The 20,901-nt window shown below is 42.6% G+C and overlaps 1 protein-coding gene across 3 annotated transcripts in view; it reads left to right on the forward strand.

The window, feature by feature from the left end:
* The window catches only part of ZNF789 (zinc finger protein 789), a 19,111-nt gene extending 5,587 nt beyond the window's left edge, over positions 1-13,524 (forward strand). The window contains exons 2-6 of one of the 3 annotated variants that reach the window (XR_012913514.1): positions 2,414-2,491; positions 5,475-5,601; positions 8,081-8,194; positions 10,119-11,180; positions 13,227-13,524. Coding sequence is in view for 2 of the 3 variants with exons in the window: in XM_075995306.1 (XP_075851421.1) it covers positions 2,459-2,491; positions 5,475-5,601; positions 8,081-8,194; positions 10,119-11,128 (1,284 nt within the window). In the remaining variant the exon portion in view is untranslated. Of the gene's footprint in view, positions 1-2,413; positions 2,492-5,474; positions 5,602-8,080; positions 8,195-10,118; positions 11,223-13,226 lie in introns of those variants that run through there. The other 2 variants (XM_075995306.1, XM_075995307.1) reach the window with 2 other exon arrangements.
* Positions 13,525-20,901: the final 7,377 nt, after the last annotated feature.

Below are 20,901 nucleotides of genomic sequence, written 5' to 3' on the forward strand. Positions count from 1 at the left end.
TTTACAAGTTAGTGAGGATTGGCTGAATTGTACAAGAAAAATGGAATTTCCAAGTAGCCTTAACTTAATAACAGATCTGTCTTTTATTTGCTGGTCTGGTTTGCTTGATTAGCAAATGTGGGTGGGGAATAATATTGGCAGCACTTTTTGGGGGAGGTTATTAATTTGTTTTCAATTAAGCATTGTATCATACACAATTGTTAGTGGGGCAGACCTAAATTTGTATTTCTAAAAGGTGTCTAGGTTGTTGGTCAGAGCTATTGTAATATGTAAAGGCATTAATTTGAAAACCCCAAGTGGTTAAGACTTCTTTTTTTAAAATCTTGGCTGGAATGCCATAAGTAGTGAGTTTTATCACACCACCAGTAGTCAGCAGATTCAAAGTAGGCAGAGGAAAAAACAATAACTGTTAACACTATATTGCAGGTTTTTAAAAAATGACCATTTGGCTGAGGCGGGCAGATCGCTTGAGGTCAGGAGTTTGAAACCAGCCTGAGCAAGAGCAAGACCCCGTCTCTACTATAAATAGAAAGAAATTAATTGGCCAAATAATATATATAGAAAAAATCAGCCAGGCATGGTGGCGCATGCCTGTAGTCCCAGCCACTCAGGAGGCTGAGGCAGCAGGATTGCTTGAGCCCAGGAGTTTGAGGTTGCTGTGAGCTAGGCTGATGCCACTCTAGCCTGGGCAACAAAGCGATCCTGTGTCTCAAAAAAAAAAAAAAAATGACCATTTGAGATCTGAATTTTCCTTGGTGTAATTTACCCATCAGTTTAAAAATGCATACAAGAATGGGCCATAATATGTAGCTGGTTGGAGTCCCAGAGAATCTAGCAGATTTTAATATTAGAGAATCCCATTCCATTTCTTCTTCTTCTTTTTTTTTTTTTCCACACTGTCTGATCGTTCAGCATACATCCATTTCTTCTTAATCTCTCCAGACCAAAGAAAATCCTGTATATCTGTCAGGGAATGTCAGGCGTTTAGACCAGTGTTTTAGAGGGTGACAACTGTCCTAGTGGCTTTTAATTAGTCATCTTGCACTCACCACCCAGACTGTTTATTTTTGCTTTTGGAAGATTTTCAGAAACAAGCAAGGGAAAAGAGTCAAACCAAACTGAAAGAAAACAAGATAAGAGTGTACAGAAAAACTTTAACCTACACATGCAGATCAAACAAAATGTTAAACTAGGCACACACACTAGACTGAAAGTAAATTCACCAGAAGACATGTCTTACAGACAGAATGTATAATCAATTCCATTGAAATCAAGAGTACTTAATCCAGAAAGGCTCTTGTCTTTATACCAGAAAGGACTTACCAGAAAAGACAAGAAGTCTTTTATCATCCTTGGAGAATGTATGGTCTTTTGTTAAGGCAGCCCTTATCCAAACAAGATCTCGAATAATATGGAAAAACCTTTATCACAAAGAGGGAGGTTGGGCCTCAGTCTCATGGGGCAAAGAAGGTGAGCCGTGGAGGTGGAAGGCTCACAAGGGCTCCAGAGAGTGGAGGACTGCACACCACTTCCAGGAATTGCCTATTCCTTTCTATAGTCATCAAGGTCCTGTTTCTGACATCCCTGAGAATAACCAAATTGAATTTGTAATTACTTCTTTGTACATATGTAGCCTGAAATTTCCACTAATGATTGGAAAATTGATCGTGAGATGTGGCAATAAATGAAGAGCACCAAACAAGAAGAAGCAAAGGCTCTTTATTCAGAGCTCCCTATATCAAGGGAGTTGGCCGTCGTCACTGTGCTTGGCAGATATTCAAAGGCAGGCAGAGGATAGCTTTATAGTGAAAAAAGGGAAGGCCCAGTGTGTCCTCTTTGGAGGTTTTTGGCTTGAGGAAGCTGGCTGACTGAATCACCTAGGTTAACCAGAAGTGGGGTATCCTTTGTGATTGATAGGGGAGCATATTTGACTTTCTCCTGTTGGTTCTAAATGGAAGGGGGCTGGAGGGCAAAAATCTGGGTGAAGCTGCCAGTTACTGACCAAGTCCTGATTTGGGGCCCATGGCTGAGATGCTGTGGTTTGGCTTCCGGAGCTGGTTGTTGCAGGTTGTAGATCAGAGTTCTATTTTTTATATGTGGTCTGCTGTTGTCCCTTTGGGTATGTGGTCTCTCAGTGAGGTGCTGCAGGACATGCTCTGGGGAGGAAGGGGAGGGGAGGGCAGGGCCATAGGTTCCCTAGGTTAAAGCTTTAGAATTGATCTAGCTTTAGAAATTCCTAGAAGATTATAGTAGTGGCTCATTCATTTTATCACATGTTCCAACACCAAACAGAGTGACTTTATATTAAGTAAGTTTTGTCTGTGGGTCCTACTGGAACTCCTGGTCCCCAGTCTGCCTAGCGAGAGGGCTTTAGTGAGGGCTGGCCTTACTGGTTATCTTTTTCTTCCTCTAGCCCAGCCCAGCGGCCTGGATCCTACCCCTTGTCAAAGACCAGGCCATGGAAGCTGTGTTCCCGGCAGCCAGGTGGAAGGTGAGCTGTGGTTCCTCCTCTGCTTCCTCAGTATACTCACTGCTACTGAATGACTCCTTTGCTTAGGTTGAGCCACCTTTATCAGTTGGGGGAATTTTCCTTCTTAGAACATGGGATGTAAAGAGCTTAAACTCTGGAGTCAGGTAGGTTCAAATCCAGGCTCTGGTTTCGACGTGTTCCCTTGAGCGGGTTACATAAGCACTCCGGCTGCCATTACCTTGTCTATAAAATGGGATCATGAGAGTGCCTGACACCAGGAGTTGTGAGGATGCAATGAAATGCAGCATGCACATTTCCATAGAGTCTAGTTGCATTTCAGCACGCTGTAAGTCAGAGCTATTACTGCCACAGCTGCTCATTTCGTCAGTGAGTGTTACTGTGTGCCTGTCACTGTGTTCTCCAGGTACTGTCTTGGGCGCTGGGAGATGAACTCTTACCTGAAGGAGATTACAGTCTGATTGGGGAGGGAGATATGTAAGAACTTCTTACAATACAGGGGACAATGCAAGGTCAGTTATTGAATGTGTAGCATTAAGGAGGGTGATTAGAAGAGGCTGAGTTTGACAGGAAGGAAACAGGTTAGGAAGCTGTTGCGGCAGCTGTTGTGAGAGACAGCCCAAGCTGGGCTTGGGCTGCAGCAGCTTGACAGTCCTGCTCCCGGGAGGCCACGTGCTCTTGGGAAGTGTGAAGCTCCACCTGCCTTTCCCTGACAGCCAGAGGGTCTGCTGGCGGGAGCAGCCAGTGATCTTCCATTCCACCCTCCTGTCCATCCTGTACTCTCTGCCCACAGGCAAACTCTCCCACTCATGTTGTAAGACTCAACTCACAAATCATCTCTTCTGTGCAGTCTTCTCTGCCATCCTCTTCCCTGTGTTCCTAAGTAGGTGGTCTCTGGGGGGCTTCGAAGAACAGCTTCCGAGGAGAGGTGGAGGCGTAAGCTGGATGGTGGGATGTAGAGTGGTTGGGAGGTGAGCGTGTGGTGTTCTTTCCAGAGGTGGGTCCATAAGGGAAGAAGAGAGGGTGAGAACACAGGGGAAGTAAGGAGGAGGGACATTGTTATAAAGATAGGAGAGATTTTGGCATTTTTCCTGGCTAAGGAGAAGGAGCCAGTGGACTGGGGAACGAGGGTAAAGACACAGACAAGGAAGAGTCATCATAGTTGGAGTCAGAGGCAGAGGAAGAGCAATTTCTAGGAGAAATGGACCTTCTTCCTCTAAAGGAGGAGACAGAAAGGATGGGTAAAAATTTATGTATTGTCTAGGGGAGTGTGGTAGGAGGGGAGAGGAGTTGAAGAGTGTATGCCCCCTGAGACTCTGGGGGCCCCATTCATAGAGATTTGATGGGAGTGAGGTCCTCTAGAATTGAGCAGTGTACAACCTGAGTAGCAGTATTCTATGGCCTCAGCAGGAGCTGTAGCTTTTGTTCATTTTATGACTGGCATATAGCATGAAGGCTAGCAACTTATGATGCTCAGTAAATATTTATTGAAGGAAAGAGAATGATAAAAGTAGAATACCATTGCAAGGACCGTAAGAGAAAGAATTTTTGAGGAACATGCAGGGCTCAGCTACAAATGTATAGAGATAACTCTTTGGCAGATGAAGCCATTTGATTCCCCAACACTTGTTAGCCTTGATATAGGTGCAGGGAATGCAGATGGTTGATTAGGGCAGCTGGAGGACACTGCAGGACAGCTCTGGCAAAGGAGGGACATTCAGGATGGTGTTGAGAAAGGGACTGAAACCAAGGCTGCAAAACTCAGGTTTGATGGAGGAAAAGAAAGGCCGTATAGGTTGAGAAATTTGGGTGTCTGTCTGCAGAGGGGAGCTAAGTGAAGCTTCTCAGGACAGGGGTGGACATTTCCATTCCTGATCACTTATTCATAGAGAATGTTTGCCCTTTCCCTGTACATGTCCTCTTGGAACCCACACAGGGTCTTGTGAGAATAGGCAGTGTGGTGGACAGCCCTCAGGCCTCTGTGCTCCAGGGGCTGCAGTGTCCTGGGAGTGAGGGTGAGGCACCTTCTAGCCTAAGCCTACAGGAGTGGAACACACGGTTAACTGCAGATGTAAACTCCTATCTCATACACTGTGCTGAGACGTCTGTTTACCCACTCTGCATGTGCCCTCCACTCTCCTGCACTTTGGTCTGTGTCATTTATATTCACCATTGAGGGGCTCCCTTGACTTCTGGCTTCTGGTTGGTCCTTGGCAATGGGATGGAGGGATCAGAGGACAGGGGCCAGGGGGCCAGGGGCCTGGAGGAAGTGGAGGTTGGGTGTCTGTTCCCACAGCTCCTTCCCTGCCAGGCAGTAGGATGGGGGTGGCTGCATCCTCTAAACCCCTAGCTCTAGTCCTGCTCCTGCTCCAACAGCTTTCTGGATTCCAACCCCCCACTCCTCTCCCACCCCTGCACACCTGGTGGATGATGCTTCCTGAGGACAGCCAGCACCTGCTGCCTCTACATTCCTTGTTGACATCCGTGGAGCCTGCCCATCCCCTTGTAAATAGCTAGCATAATAATCTGTCCATAGTGGCCTTATCTGTTTCCTAAGGGAACCTGGGGCAGAAGAAATAGATTATGTGTGGTATTGTATAGAACAGGGGTCAGCAAGCTGTCCTGAACCTGTTGGTGAAGTTTTATTGGAACACAGCCATGCCCATTCACTTACCTAATGGGTATGGCTGCTTTTGTGCTATAACAACAGACTTGAGGAGTTGCACCAGAGACCAAATGGCCTGAAAAATCTTTACCATCTGGCCTTGTGGAGGACAAGTCTGTTGAACCTGTGGAATGGAAAACACATGTCTGGCCTGAGGGCCAGCAGGCCGGAGTGGAGCCTTGCATCCATTCTTATGAATTGAGTGACCTTGGCCAGACCACTGTACCTGCCCAAACCTCAGTTTCCTCACGTGTAGAATAATAATCATCACTCACAAGTTATTGTGAGAATTGCAGTTACAATTATCAGCCACTTTTTCAGGAGTTGCTATCATTTGAGGATGTGGCGATGTACTTCACCAGAGAGGAGTGGGGCCACCTTGACTGGGCTCAAAAGGACCTCTACAGAGATGTGATGCTGGAGAACTACAGGAACATGATCTTGTTGGGTAATGACTCGGCTTGAAGATAGGGCTATGTCTGTGTGTTCCGAGTGTTTGCACAAGTCCTCAGTCCCTCATCTGCATTTCCAGAATCAAAAAAGGCTGTGAAAGCCAGGAGCTTTTTCATAACTCACTTGGCTACAAACCCTGATGTGAAGTCACCTGCCAATGAAACCTGATTTCATCCCATAGGAAACAATTTATTGTCCTTATTTTTCCACCTTAGTGTGTGTATGTATGTACCTAGCCTCTGAAATACGGTGTGTGCAATTATGGGCTCAGCTCCAAACCCTATAGGGGATAGTACATTCTATAAAATATACACCAAGTCACCTTTCTGAAGTCTGGAAAAATTCTGAAACCTGAAACACATCTGGCCCCAAGGGGTTTCAGATAAGGGATTAGGGACACTGAATAATGTTTTGTGTTAGGGGTCAGAGGCACTTACTCTGTTTTCCACTCCCACTCCATCTTCCACATCTTCAAGACCTCTAGGAGTTGAAAAGATTATGGGCCATTTAGGTTCCAAAGGCTCACTTCTCATGCTCTTGAAAGTCTTTTTCTTTCTTTTCTCTGGAAATGGGTAACTTCCTGTTTGCAAGACTAGCAAGTGCCCAGAAAATGATTTTAAACTGACTTCATTTCTGAACCTTCATAATTTCCATCTTTCCAGGAGCTTCCTTTGTCTTACTTTCTGCATAGTTTCCCACTGTGGGAGTTGCTTCATTAAGTATTAATAGATTTCTTCTGGGGCTCCATGTTTGATCTCCATACTGACACTCTTGGCAGAGTCTTGACCATCTGTTATATGATCGTCCACTCACTTCTGGATTTTTTTCAATGTTAATTTTCCGTTTATAAGCATTACAAAATGCTCTAGTGTCCTCAGGACATGAAACAATAAATTAAAAGTATTATAAGAGCATTCTCAAATACATGGAAGGTATGGAAAACTATGAATGGAAGGGCAAAATGTTCAGGGGTACCACTGTTAATATTTTGGATATTTCCTTCCAGTCTTTTTTTCCCCTTATGCTTTTACAAAAGTAGCTGAGCATAGTGTATGTGCAATTCTGTTATTTGCTTTAAACTTAACATTATTGCATCAGCATTTTCCCACAGATAAAGTAAATGATCATAATATAATTTCATTGTATGATCCATAATATTATTTCATTGTTTTCCCATTGGGGGACATTGAGCTTGGCTTCGTTTTTGTTTGTTGGTTTGTTTGTTTATCATTTGCTATGTTACAATGTTCCAGTGGATATTTCTGACTATAATTATATATGAATTTCTGATTATTTCCCAAAATGTATTCCCAAAACTGGAATTTTGGATTTAAAGGGCATGGCAGTTTAATCTTTATGGATTATTAAGTGATATTTTTAACAAAATTTGTGCTATTTTGTATATCAAATAATAGCATTTGAGAGTGCTTCTTTTACTATATCACTGCACTCCTTTAGAAATATTACTAGTGCTAAAAGTAGTAATGCTCATTATAGAAATTTTAGAAAATACATCAGTGAATAGATAATAAAAGTCACCCAGAGGCCCACTGCCCAGAAATAACTCCTGTTTACATTTTGGTTTACTTTTTCCTAATCACCTCTGCGTCTACTTACTTATAGATTGAGCATCCCTTATCCAAAATGCTTGGGACCAGAGTGTTTTGATTTTGGATTTGGGATTTGGGAATATATGTATATATGTAATGAGCTAACTTGAAGATCTGACCCAAGTCTAAACAACAAATTTGTTTATGTTTCATATATACCTTTAAAAACTTAGCATGAAAGTAACTTTATTTTTCCCTTGGGGATGCTGAATCAACTGTGTGTTGTGCAACTGCATTTTGACTGCATATGATCATATGAGGTCACATGTGGAACTTTCCAAATGTGGCATCCTGTTAGGGCTCAAAAGCTTTCAGTTTTTGGAGCATCGCAGATTTCAGAGTTTTGGATTAGGAATGCTCAAACTGTATTTACTAATTTATACACACATACTTATATACACACATAGTTTTTGAAAAAAATTCAATCCTGCTATTCATGAGTTTTGTAGTCTGCTTTAAAATATACAAGGGAGCATTTTCCTATTTTAATAAATATTTGAACACAGTGATTTTTATTATTTACCTAATATTTAAGCCTTCATTGCATTAATGTGCCACACTTGATTTAATCATACCCTATTGACATTGTGTTTACTTCCAGTTTTACACTGTTAGGACACTGCTGAACATCTCTGGTGTGTTCATCTTTGTCCCAGTTGTTCCTTAGGCTATATTTCTAAGCATGAAATGACCATATCCAAGGGTATGAACAATAAAGATTGCCAAATAACTGCAAAGACTTTGTAGATTTCTGTTCATACCTGTCCTTTTGATTATTGTCCTTATCCCTGCTTGCCCCTGAGCCCTGGGACATCTTCCTGTAACTCACTAACAGCCACATCCCATTTACTTCCGCCTGAGTAGGATTTCAGTTTCCCAAACCTGAGGTGATCTGTCAGCTGGAGCAGTGGGACGAGCCCTGGATCCTGGATCTTCCGAGAGCTCTGAATAGGAAGGCATCCAGTAGTGCCTACCCAGGTGGGTGAGGAAGAGACTTAGGCAGGTAGAGTCAGGAAGAGGAAGGGCAGTCATGTTGATGAAGTCCTCCTGTGGGCCAGATACTAAGCCAGGGGTTGGGCATGTGTGAACCCACTTCTTCATCTCTGCTGCCCTGTGAGGGTGGGAGGAAGATCAGCATCCCCATTTCTCAGATGAAGCAACTAAAAGACAAAGACATTTCTCACACAGTTAGGAGTGGACAGTGGGATTGGATTTCAGGTCTGCAAAGCTCATCCTCTCTCTCCTTCAGGGTAAGGTGCTTCTGAGGCAGCTGCTCTGGTGTTTTCCAAGTGACAGCTCTCAGGCCACCCAGATGCTCTTTTGTTCTACCCTCTTTACTTATCCTTTCTCTCTGCTATCTCTTCCTTGCCTTGCTTCATTTTGCTTTTCATTTTCCTTCAGTATTTCTTGATGTAGCTACATTTTTCTACTTACTACGTCTTGATGCTCCTTCAACTGTTTTTTGTTTTTGTTTTTTTTTTTTGAGACAGAGGCTCGCTTTGTTGCCCAGGCTAGAGTGAGTGCCGTGGCATCAGCCTAGCTCACAGCAACCTCAAACTCCTAGGCTTAAGCAATCCTGCTGCCTCAGCCTCCCGAGTGGCTGGGACTACAGGCATGCACCACCATGCCCGGCTAATTTTTTTCTCTATATATTAGTTGGCCAATTAATTTCTTTCTATTTATAGTAGAGACGGGGTCTCGCTCTTGCTCAGGTTGGTTTCGAACTCCTGACGTCAAGCAATCTGCCCGCCTCGGCCTCCCACAGTGCTAAGATTACAGGTGTGAGCCACCACGCCCGGCCTGCTTCAACTGTTTTTCACATCCCTTTCCTCCAAGTTTTCTCAACCTGGACACTAGTGACATTGTGGGCTGATTGATTCCTGGGGATGGGGGAAAATCTGTCCTTTGCATTGTGAGATGTTTAGCAGCATCCCTGGCCTTCACCCACTAGATACCAGTAGAAACCCCCAAGTTGTGACAATGTAACATGTCTCCAGATATTGTCAAAAGCCCAGAGGGCAAAAGCATGCCTGGTTCAGACCCATTGTTCTAGTCAGTTGGCTTTGGCTTTACTTCCTTCTGTTCTTTTTCTGTTCTATCCTATACTTTCTCCATTTTTAAGGCCTTGTTTCACCCAGAAATATTAAAAACATGTATCTCAGAGCATAAGATGCTACCTCTCCAACATTTATGTGACCCTTCTGAGTACCTAGAGTAAGTTGTTTTTCCAATAATAGTGATAGGTTTGTTCTCTCACTTTTTTTTGTTGTTGTTCTCTCACTTTCTGTGTCACATACTCTTGTTCATTTTCTGTGGGTTTGTTGATGGCAAGAGCTCTTTTTATTTTTTATTTATTTTTATTTTTTATTATCATTTTTTTTTTGGAGATAGAGTCTCGCTTTGTTGCCCAGGCTAGAGTGAGTGCCGTGGCGTCAGCCTAGCTCACAGCAACCTCAAACTCCTGGGTTCAAGCAATCCTCCTGCCTCAGCCTCCTGAGTAGCTGGGACTACAGGCATGTGCCACCGTGCCCGGCTAATTTTTTTTTTCTCTCTCTATATATTATTTGGCCAATTAATTTCTTTCTATTTATAGTAGAGACGGGGTGTTGCTCTTGCTCAGGCTGCTTTCAAACTCCTGATCTCGAGCAATCCGCCCGCCTTGGCCTCCCAGAGTGCTAGGGTTACAGGCATGAGCCACCGTGCCTGGCCTCAAGAGCCGTTTTTATCATGACAGTGGAGAATCCTCTGAAATTGAGAATTGGGGCCTCTTGAGTCTGATGATGTAAACAAGTGAGCGTTTCTTAGCTTCACTTGATTGTCTTATATCCTAATGGTAGGCTGCTTTTCCTTTTTTCCTCTGCAGTTAACAGGTCATTTACATCTTTTCTTGTTATTTGGTTAGGTTCTGAAGCCAGGTACGAGATGACAATGCTAACTCCAAAGCAGAAAGTTTCTGAAGATTTAGAATCATATAGGATGTCAGTGATGATGCAGGAAACAGCCAAGAAACTCTCAGAAAAGTTGCACAAATGTAAGGAAGTTGTGGACAGTTGCAGGCTTGCCCTTCCTACTGATGGTGTTGACTACAACAAGGGCTTCCTTCAAAACCTAAACCTTCATGATCAGAATGTTAAAGTAGGGTGGAAGCAGGGCAGATATGATGAGGATGGGAAACCTTTCAATCAAAGATCTTTGCTTTTGAGGCACGAGCAAATTTTTACAAGAGCAAAATCTTATGAATGCAGTGAATGTGGAAAAGTCATTAGGCGTAAGGCATGGTTTGATCAACATCAAAGAATTCACTTTTTAGAGAATCCCTTTGAGTGTAATGTATGTGGGCAAGCCTTCAAACAGCGATCGGCTCTTATTGTCCATAAACAGTGTCACCTGCAAAGCAAGCCATATAAATGCCCCGACTGTGGAAAGTGTTTCCGCCAGCTTGCATATCTTGTTGAACATAGGAGGATTCACACCAAAGAAAAACCCTACAAATGTAGTGAATGTGAAAAAACATTCAGTCAGAATTCAACCCTTATTCGACATCAGTTAATCCATAGTGGAGAAAAACCCTATGAATGCCTTGAGTGTGGAAAAGCCTTTGGTCGGCATTCAACGCTTCTGTGCCATCAACAAATTCACAGTAAACCGAACACACACAAGTGCGCTGAATGTGGACAGTCCTTTGGCCGGAATGTGGATCTCATTCAGCATCAAAGAACCCACACAAAGGAGGAATTCTTTCAATGTGGAGAATGTGGAAAAACTTTTAGTTTTAAGAGGAATCTTTTTCGACATCAGGTTATTCATACTGGAAGCAGACCCTTTAGATGTGACATATGTGGAAAATCTTTCAAGTGGCACACAAGCTTTATTAAGCATCAGGGTACTCACAAAGGACAGATGTCTACATGATATTAACTGGAACTGACACCATTTAAAGACTAGGACTTACCATGTACTGCAAGTATGTATAACTTGATTGTTTCATGAAATGCAATAAACAGAACTGAAATGGCTTTTCTTTGGGGACCCTATTTTTGTAGCCAAAGTTCTGCTGGGGTCAAGAATCACTTAATAGAAAATGTTAATAAGCTGTTGTGTCTGCTGTCTCTGGAACCCTCCATACCCTTGTTCTCTCCAGTCTAGTTAAGGCAGAAGGAGGCTTAGAAGCTTTACCTTGTAGTCCTCCAGGCTGGGGACCGTTTCATGCATTGTGAACAATTTAAGAATGCCTTTTCTGGGTTTCATAGAAAAATGACCTGCCTAATGCATAGACTTAAGAAAAACAAACTAAGCGCTACTCGCTAGTAAGTGGTTAGGAGGAAGAATTGCTAAAATTATCTATGAAGTAAAATTAATGTGCTAGTAGATTCTAGTAAGAGTCCAAGTCAGTGTTTGTAGCATAATCTGTGGGTGCCCTGCCTGTGTCCCTGGGGCCTTACCCCTTCCTGTGGGCTTCATCTGACTTGCGGCGTCTGCACCTCTTGGCCTGTGGGGTAATAACACATCCTGGGGGCAGCCCTCAACCAGTCAGTGATTGGAATTTGATAGATTCTGATTCTCCCTCCCCATGTGTGCAGAGCATCTCTGCAGCATGAGTTTTATACTGTTTCCAGAATTTCCTCGTGGAATTACACTCACTTGCTGTGGTAGTTGCCTCATTAGCTGTCCCCGCTTCTGTGTTTCTTCTACAAGTGTTGCAGCACCTCCCCCACAGATCATTTATTCCTGGAGCCTAATTTGCTATGCCCCTCTCTGCTTGGAGAGCTGAAGGTTTGTGAATCTAAAGAGAGCAGATGGACCAGCTTGAGCCAGTTTTCTGTGGACTCAGCCTTGGATCTGCTTTTCATAGTTCCCCAGTCTCCATGGTGGTTTTGAGCCAAGCTTCTCTCTCACTGGCCTATTTCTTCCTCAGTCTGAAGTGTCAAGTTATTTGGTTTAGGGAAATCCAATTTGTCAGCATACCACCTACCTATTTATGCCTGGACAATATGTTACTTAGTTTTGCCTTTTGTGGAATGTTACCTGTGTGGCATCATACTCTGTTCTTGCCCTGAACATGTGTTTTTGAGATTCATCCCTATTTCTGTGTAAGTGTGATTCAGTCATGACTCCAAGATACTGAGTATTCCATTGTGGGCGTATAGCACAATTCATGCATTTATTCATTTGTCAATGGGCTTTTAGGTGGTATCCAGTTTGGGGTTACTATGAAAACATGTCTCCTAGTTCCTTGTGAAAGGACCTAGAAATAAGATAACTAATTTTCATAATAGGACGTAAGATATATACATTTTCAACTTTAAGAAGTAATGCCAGGCTGGGCACAGTGGCTCACGCCTGTAATCCTAGCACTCTGGGAGGCGGAGGTGGGAGGATCGCTCAAGGTCAGGAGTTCGAAACCAGCCTGAGCAAGAGTGAGACCCCATGTCTACTAAAAATAGAAATAATTAGTTGGCCAACTAAAAGTATATAGAAAAAATTAGCCAGGCATGGTGATGCATGCATGTAGTCCCAGCTACTCGGGAGGCTGAGGCAAGAAGATTGCTTGAGCCCAGGAGTTTGAGGTTGCTGTGACCTAGGCTGACGCCATGGCACTCTAGCCGGGGCAATAAATTGAGACTCTGTCTTGAAAAAAAAAACAAAAAAAAGAGAAGAAGAAGAAGTAATGCCAAACTGTTGTCCATAAATGAAACAGTTTACACTCCCAACAGCAATAGATTAGAATTCCCACCACTCTATATCTTTGTCAGTACTTGTAGTTGACACGTTTTTAAAGATTTGTTAATCTGTAAGATGTGAAATAGTATCTAATTATGGCTTAATTTGCATTTCTGTTTTTACTAACGTAACTGAGCATCTTTCTGTTTTAATGGGCTATGCTTCCCAATTTGTCTGTCTTTTTCTAATTTTAATGTAGTTGAATTTATTGACCTTTTCTAGGGAATGTTTTTTGAGTCTTGTGGTTTGCTATGAGTTTATCAAAAGTTTTTTTTTTTTTCCTTCCTAGGCAGACAGTGTGATCCATTTCATAGCAAGTATTGTTGTTAAACATGGCTGGGTGCCTGAGTTCCAACCAATGGAACAGGAATGGAAACAATGTACGCCACTTCCTGGTTTGGCCTTTGATAACTATCTCACATCTCCAAGCTCTTTTTCCAGTGGAGACCAGAAATCCGCGGGAGATCTTGGAAGCCATGTATTGAAGATGGCAGATGTCCTCTTTGGAGGAGAGCCACTGCCAGTCATGGGCATTTGCCTCAAACTGTTAAATGGGTAAAAACTAAATTTGTATTCTGTTTGAGCAACCATACTGTAAGGTTTTTTGGCGGCAGCGAAAGAAACAGACAGAGAGAAAGAGTGGGGCCAAACAACATGGCTTTATTTAGTGCTCCTGGACAAGGTTCTGGGGCCCCAAGAGAGGGGGGCCCCAGAAGTTACCTCCGTTTGAAGGGGGTGAGGCCTTTTATGCCGTTTGGGCTGAGCTAGAGACTTGGTGGGAAGAGCTGGGGTGACCTTTGGTGGTCATTGAGAAATAGGAGGGGCTGACAGTATTTGCAGAATCCAGGAGCTAAAACTTTCTTATCTGGTTGTGGTAGTTTTCAGCAGAGCAGTCATCCTTGGCAGGTCTGGTCTCATCAGCCTTTTCTTTTTTGATCTAGGAAAGGGAGGGGGCCCACCACCAGCCTTACACATACCTTTTGGAGTCTGTTAAAACTGTTATCTTTAAGCTAACCTGAGGTGGGCAGATAGCTCAAGGTCAGGAGTTCGAAACCAGCCTGAACAAGAGTGAGACCCCATCTCTACTAAAAATAGAAAGAAATTAATTGGCCAACTAAAAATATATAGAAAAAATTAGCAGGGCATAGTGGCACATGCCTGTAGTCCCAGCTACTCGGGAGGCTGAGGCAGAAGGATAGCTTGAGCCCAGGAGTTTGAGGTTGCTGTGAGCTAGGCTGACGCCATGGCACTCTAGCCAGGGCAACAGAGTGAGACTCTGTCTCAAAAAAAAAAAAAAAAAAAAAAAAAAAATATATATATATATATATATATATATAAAAGAAATTTTTCATTAATCTGGCTGGGTGTGGTGTCTGAGCACTCCGGGAGGCTCAGGTGGGAGGACTGCTTGAAGCCAGGAGTTGAAGACAAGCCTGAGCAACATAGAGAAACCCCATCACTACAAAAAATTTAAAAAAATTTGGGGGGGAAATGGGCATTTATTGAAACCTTAAAATCTGTACCCCCATAATATGCCAAAAAAAAAAAATTTAAAAAAATTAGCCAGGTGTAGTGGCCCATGGCAGTAGTCCTAGCTACTTGGGAGACTGAGCCAGGAGAGGAGGATCGCTTGAGCCTGGGAGTTGGAGATTGCAGTGAGCTGGGATGATGCCACTGCACTCCAGCCTGGGTGACAGTGAGACCCTGTCTCAAAAGATGTATTTTTTTATTAATCTGAGGTCAGAACAATATCTCTTTATATTTTCTTCGAAATGACCAAAAGCATTTCAGTGAAGAACTGAATGAATTATTGAATGAATAACTAAACTTGGTCTTTCAGCAGTTCCTGTCTGGTATGAGCTGAATTATTCAAATGTTGAAGTTCTAACCCCCATTACCTCAGAATGTGACTGTATTTGTAGATAAGGTCATTAGAGAGGTAATTACATTAAAGTGAGGTCATTAGTGTGGGCTTTCCCCCAATATAAATGGTGTGAATTTTCTAAAAGAGGGAAATTGGATATAGACCTACCTCTACAGAGGGACAACCATGTGAAGAGAAAGGGAGAAGGTGACCATCTATCTACAAGCCATGGAGAGAGACCTCAGAAGGAACCAATCCTGCCAACACCTTGATCTTGGCCTTCCAGTCTCCAGAACTGTGAGAAAATTAATTTATGTTTTTTAAGCCACCCAGTCTGTGGCACATTATTATGGCAGCCCTAGCAAACTAAGATGATTATGGAAAGAGTCTGTCTAGCTAAATATATAGTACTAATGTCTATTTCTCATGCAGTAGGTAAGTTATGATGGTCCTTACAATTTCCATGTCACTGGGTCTCACTCAATCACCTGGACAACCCCATTGTCCTCAATCCCCTGCAGATCCAGGACCTTAGCTCTTCTTGTTCTAGCTGGGTGACTACAGCAGGTACAAATGGGAAATGAGAAGCCTGTTCATGGGTAAGCAAAAGGAACTTTTTGATTCAAACTGGCTAGTCAGCTCGAAGTCAAGCATACTTTAGGTGGCAAAGGGAAGCAGATCAAGAAATGTTACAAATATCCAGGAGAGCAAATACGACAATAACTTTTTTATGTTTTATTATATAAAAAAATAAGAAGCCCCTCTATAGAAGAAGAGGGGGTAGAAGTGGCCTTAATCAGAACTCACAACTGCAAACAAAGAATGCCAAAAAGTAGATTTTAGGTCACGTAGGGAATGTTCTTTTCCAGCAAAGCAGGCAGGACCGTGTTCTCAGCAGCATTTTTTTACATGTGTCTCTGAATGGTGTCGCCTCCCATATGAGGGCCAGATCCTCAAACGTAATTGTGTCCTGAGTCGATGCAAGTTGGGACTTGCAGAAAATTACATTTTTGGAGCAATATTAGTGCTTTCTTCTCTGGCTTCTCGATTCTATTTTAGTTGGATATGACAAGAGTGAGCCAATTCATGTGACCAACTTTCACATTGACATTTGAGGAAGTGCTTGTGTATTTCACCAGAGAGAAGTGGGAAGACTTAGCTCAGAAGGGTATCTATAGAGATGTAATCCTAGAGAATTAGGTAAATACGATGATCCTGGCCTTGCTTTTGTGTTCATATACGTAATGTTCAAGGCCAATATATATAAATGTCCACTATTCCTTTTTTCAATTCCAAAATCCAGAAAGCTCTGAAAACAAAAATGTTTTCTCATACCCCATTAGGTCACCAAACCTCAGCTGACCTGAACTCCTCTGTTGGTGAAACAGATTTTTTATAGTCTTTATCCTGATTGGCATGCATAATTGCACATTGTGTTCCAGAAATATTGTTGAATTATGGAGTACTGGCCCAAACCCCTATGTGATATTATGTAATATACCTTATCTTTCTGAAAACTGAGAAATTCTGATTTTTGTAAGACATATAGTACAAAGACTTTAGATCAGGGATTGTGGACGTGTGTGTAGTGGAGTATTTAAAGCTCAGAGTAATGTTAACCTCCACAACCTTTCCCAGAAGATGGTCCTAGAGAGGGGCACATATCACAGCAGTGAAGTCCACCACTACTAGACTGATAATTACTCCATCCAAGGACTTCTTTCCCCCAACTGCCAAGTGGAAGCCATAAATGTGCCTCCCGGATAGAGGAGAAAATGGCAGGTTGGTTCGCTGATAGTAACTCTCAGTCATAGGATGAAAGCCGGCTTGGAAATCAGCAGGAATTTGGCCAGATGAAAGACTGAATCACAGGCAGTACACTGGGGAGAAGAACTATCACAGAAGTAGACTAAAGACAAAAGAGCTAGAAACTAAAGGCTCTGAGGATCCTTAGGGATTCCTGGGCTGTGCCTGCCCCTCCCTGCAGCCACGTAGCCTATCAGGTGTGCCTGGGGCAGTTGAAAGTGATTAGTATGGAGAGCCAAGTGTGATAAGCCATTTGCTCACCAACAGGTTCCAGGCCAGGAGGGCCAAGACAGAGGCTTTAATCCAGCCACTCAAAGTGGCAGTTTTGGTATCTGGGTCCTAGATCATGCTGCCATGGTCAACAAATAATTTCAGGATCCATTGTCACGTGTCCTGGGGCCACAGTGGTCTCCAGAAGGTAGGGAGGGTGGGAAGAGGGGTTGCAGTAGTTTAGCGGGGGGGGGGGGGGGGGGGGGGGGGGGGGGGGGGGTTCCCAGCCATCACCTACCCCCTCTGCTGACTAGTGGGGAGCCCTGCCCTGTGCCCTCTCTAGGAACTGTGGCAGCTTTACAGCTCTTGGTTCCTGCACCTGGGCCCTTCCCTTTTAACTCTCAGCTGCTGCCCTTGGGACCTGGAAACCCTGAGCAAAGCATGATTATTTTCAATAACCTGAAAATTATTAGGACAAATGTGCTATGACAATAGTTGTAAGTGACTTTATAATCCTTTCAGCTCCAATCAGGTCTTCTATCACTCATTTAACAAAATCTAGATTTCCTGTTATGCAGGATTCTGTGCTAGGTGCTGTGGGAGAATAGGATGAGTAATAAGGCTGTTCCTCACTGCTATGGACTGAATTGTCCCTGAAAATTTCTATGTGAAATCCTGACTCCCAGTGGCAGAGTATTTGGAGATGGAAGCTTAAGTAGGAACATAAATGATGTGATAAAAACAAACAAACAAAAAAACTAAATGAGGTCATAAGGGGGGCTCTAATCCTTATAGGGTCTTCTGTCTTATAAGAAGAGGAAGGGTCACCAGAGATGTCTCCATACATACACATAGGAAAGGCCTTGTGAGGACACAGCCAGCTGGCTGTCATCTACAAACCAGGAAGAAAGGCTTCATCAGAAACCTACCTTGTTACCTTTCTTGATCTTGGATTTCTAGCCTTCAGAACTGTGAGAAAATAAATGTCTGTTGTTCAAGTCCCCAGTGCATGGTATTTTGTTATCATAGCATGAACAGACTAAGACACCCTTTACAATCTAGGGATCAGAGATGGCATGTGCACATTCATTGTATGTAACAGTTTGCATGGTAAGCCTAAAAGTAGTGTTGGCCATGGTCTGAATGTTGGTGTCCCTGTCCCCACCCCCAAATTCATATGTTGGAACCTAATACCCAATGTGATAGTATTAGGAGATGGGCATGTGGGAAGTGATTCACCTTCAGGAATGGCATTAGTGACCTTACAGAAGAGGCTGCAGTGAGTTCCCTTGTCCCTTCCTCCACGTGAGTACACAGCATCCTTGAGGCAGACAGCCAGCCTTCACCAGACATGAAATATACTAGCACCTTGATTTTGGACTTCCCAGCCTCTAGAACTGTAAGCAATAAATTTGGTTTTTTTTTTTGTGTGTGTGTAACTTATCAAGTCTAAGGTATTTTGTTGTAGCAGTCCTACTGGAGTAAGACAGTGCTATAGTTACGCAAATATTTTGGGGCAGAATGATTGAGAAGCAATATTTTAAAACTGTTTTATGAGTGGAGTTTTTCCTTTGTTGATTTGGTGGTTTGGGGCTGGGGAACGGGAGCTGAGTTCCCAAGCAGAGGGAGCACTTTGACCAAAGGTATATTCCACATGGAGATGTGGAAAATTCAAGTACTACATGGGCAACAGTAAACGTCTGTAGCAGAGGTAGAAGAGGAAGATAAAAATGAGGGGGGGGGGTACTAAAAATGCAGAGAAGACAGTGCATTGTATGTTTGTGGAGTTCCTATAATAAAAGAACTAGGATCAGTTCCCTGTGCCAGGTTATATATGACTGTTGCTGACTAGGTATATCACCTTAGGTAAATAACCCTGACATGCTTGGGGAAAACACTGGCATACCTTACAAGGTTTTTATCTCCTTGGATTCCTATATGAGAAATGCTATAAAATAGTAGAGCTAAGAACTGTAGGCACAGAAGCAAAATTATATAACTATCTTCTTTTTCCAAAATGATATAGCTCCTGGCCTACTTGAGCTGAAACCATGTACACATCTGCTCACCCTCAGCCCAGTGCTCTGAATCCCATCTCAGATAAAGTTCTCAGCAGGATACCCTAAAGCCTCAATGCGCCTACCCAGTCTCACAATTCCCTTCTGCTGGCTATAAGGAGTCATAGGCGAGAACATGTGCCATTATTCTACCATGTCTGAGGTTAGGGGGGTGAGTTCTGGAAGGCAATGGAGTTGGTTTTTGTTTTTGTACATTTAGGGAAAAAATTAATACTAGGCAAGGAAAGCAAATAGGAATGTGCATTTACAGCCATAGAATAGTTCCCTCGCTGAGAAATTCTGCTTCTGGGTGTCTAGCCTTAGATTCTATGGAACAATCTAAATTATGCTAAAATTATATTCATTAAGATATTCACTATAGCATTGTCCACAATAAAAAATTAGAAATATCCAACAAAAGGAATGTAATTACATTCACTTGATGGAGAATGATGCAGCTATTAGGCGTAGAGTATGAAGACCTTATGTTAAGATTCTTAAGACAATGTTAAATTTAAGGATATAAAAGCACTATGATTTTTATTATTTAAAAATATGTGGCATGCAGAACTTTGGAGTAAAAATTAAAAAGCAAAAAAAAAAAAAAATGCGTAGAAAAAACCCAGAACTATCCAATAATGCCAATAACAGGTAGACAAAAGTGTAGGGATTAATTTTTTCTTCTGTCATTCTTCCAAATATCCAATAATGTGCTTATATTCCTTTGATTAAAAGAATTAAGGTTCTAACAGAATTGGGATGTAGTACTTGTTATCAATGTGCAGAAATGGAAAGGTAATAAGATAGTTTGATGCTCTAACCTGAGTTCTTTCAGAAAATAGTTGTGTGTCTAAAGTTAAGCCCAACAGGGATAACAAAGCCAACCCCATAGCCACCTTGCATCTGTTGGAGGGTGGGAAAAGGCAGTGCTGAGACATTGAGGAACAATCTTCCTTTCTTTTTTTTTTTTTTTTTTTTTTGAGACAGAGTCTTACTTCGTTGCCCAGGCTAGAGTGAGTCCAGTGGCATCAGCCTAGCTCACAGCAACCTCAAACTCCTGGGCTCAAGCAATCCTCCTGCCTCAGCCTCTCGAGTAGCTGGGACTATAGGCATGTGCCACCATGCCCGGCTAATTTTTTCTATATAGAAAAAATTAGTTGGCCAATTAATTTCTTTCTATTTATTATTTTTAAATTATTTTAACAATTATTTTATCAATAATAATTATTAATGAATTTTATTTCGGTAATAAATTTATTATTTTATCAATAAATCAATAACAAATTATTAATAAATAATTATTAATAAAATAACAATTATTTTTAATAATTTTTAATTGTTTCTTTCTATTTATAGTAGAGATGGGGTCTCGCTTTTGCTCAGGTTGGTTTCGAACTCCTGAGCTCAAACGATCTGTCCGCCTCAGCCTCCCAGAGAGCTAGGATTACAGGCGTGAGCCACCATGCCCGGCCCCAGGAACAATCAAGTTTTCAACTCAGAGCTCATATTTCTGGCCATGAGGGTGTGCATGCACCCACTGATTTCCATCACCACTTCTGGGCTCCAGAGCTCACCACTGTAGAGGGAGGCTCCAGCAGGAGCAGGGGGCAAGGAAGATGGGGACAAGAGACAGTATATGAATTGTGGGGTGGTAGCCACACACTCAGGGGAAGGGGAAAGCTTGCATTTACTATGCAAGCAGTGAAATTACCCCATTGTGGAGTATCAAACATGAACCTGTTTCTTGCTTTATAAATGGGGATAACATAGGTTCCTACTTACCTCAGAGGGATGCTTGGAATTCAAACAGAGAAATGTACATCAATGCACTTTATGAACAGAGTATTAGATAATGTCAGTTAATATTGCTACTTCTGTGCCCAGTGTCCCCTTCTGGTACATCCCCAAGAAGTCCTGCAGGAGCACTTCCTCATATCCCACAGGAAGCAGCCTCTGCAGAAGAGATGTTTGAAGCTGTCTGACATCTTAAGTGCCCAAACACACACAATTTAGTGAAAGGTTTAGTG

Source organism: Microcebus murinus, chromosome 19 (assembly GCF_040939455.1).
Source record: "Microcebus murinus isolate Inina chromosome 19, M.murinus_Inina_mat1.0, whole genome shotgun sequence".
Lineage (NCBI taxonomy): Eukaryota > Metazoa > Chordata > Mammalia > Primates > Cheirogaleidae > Microcebus > Microcebus murinus.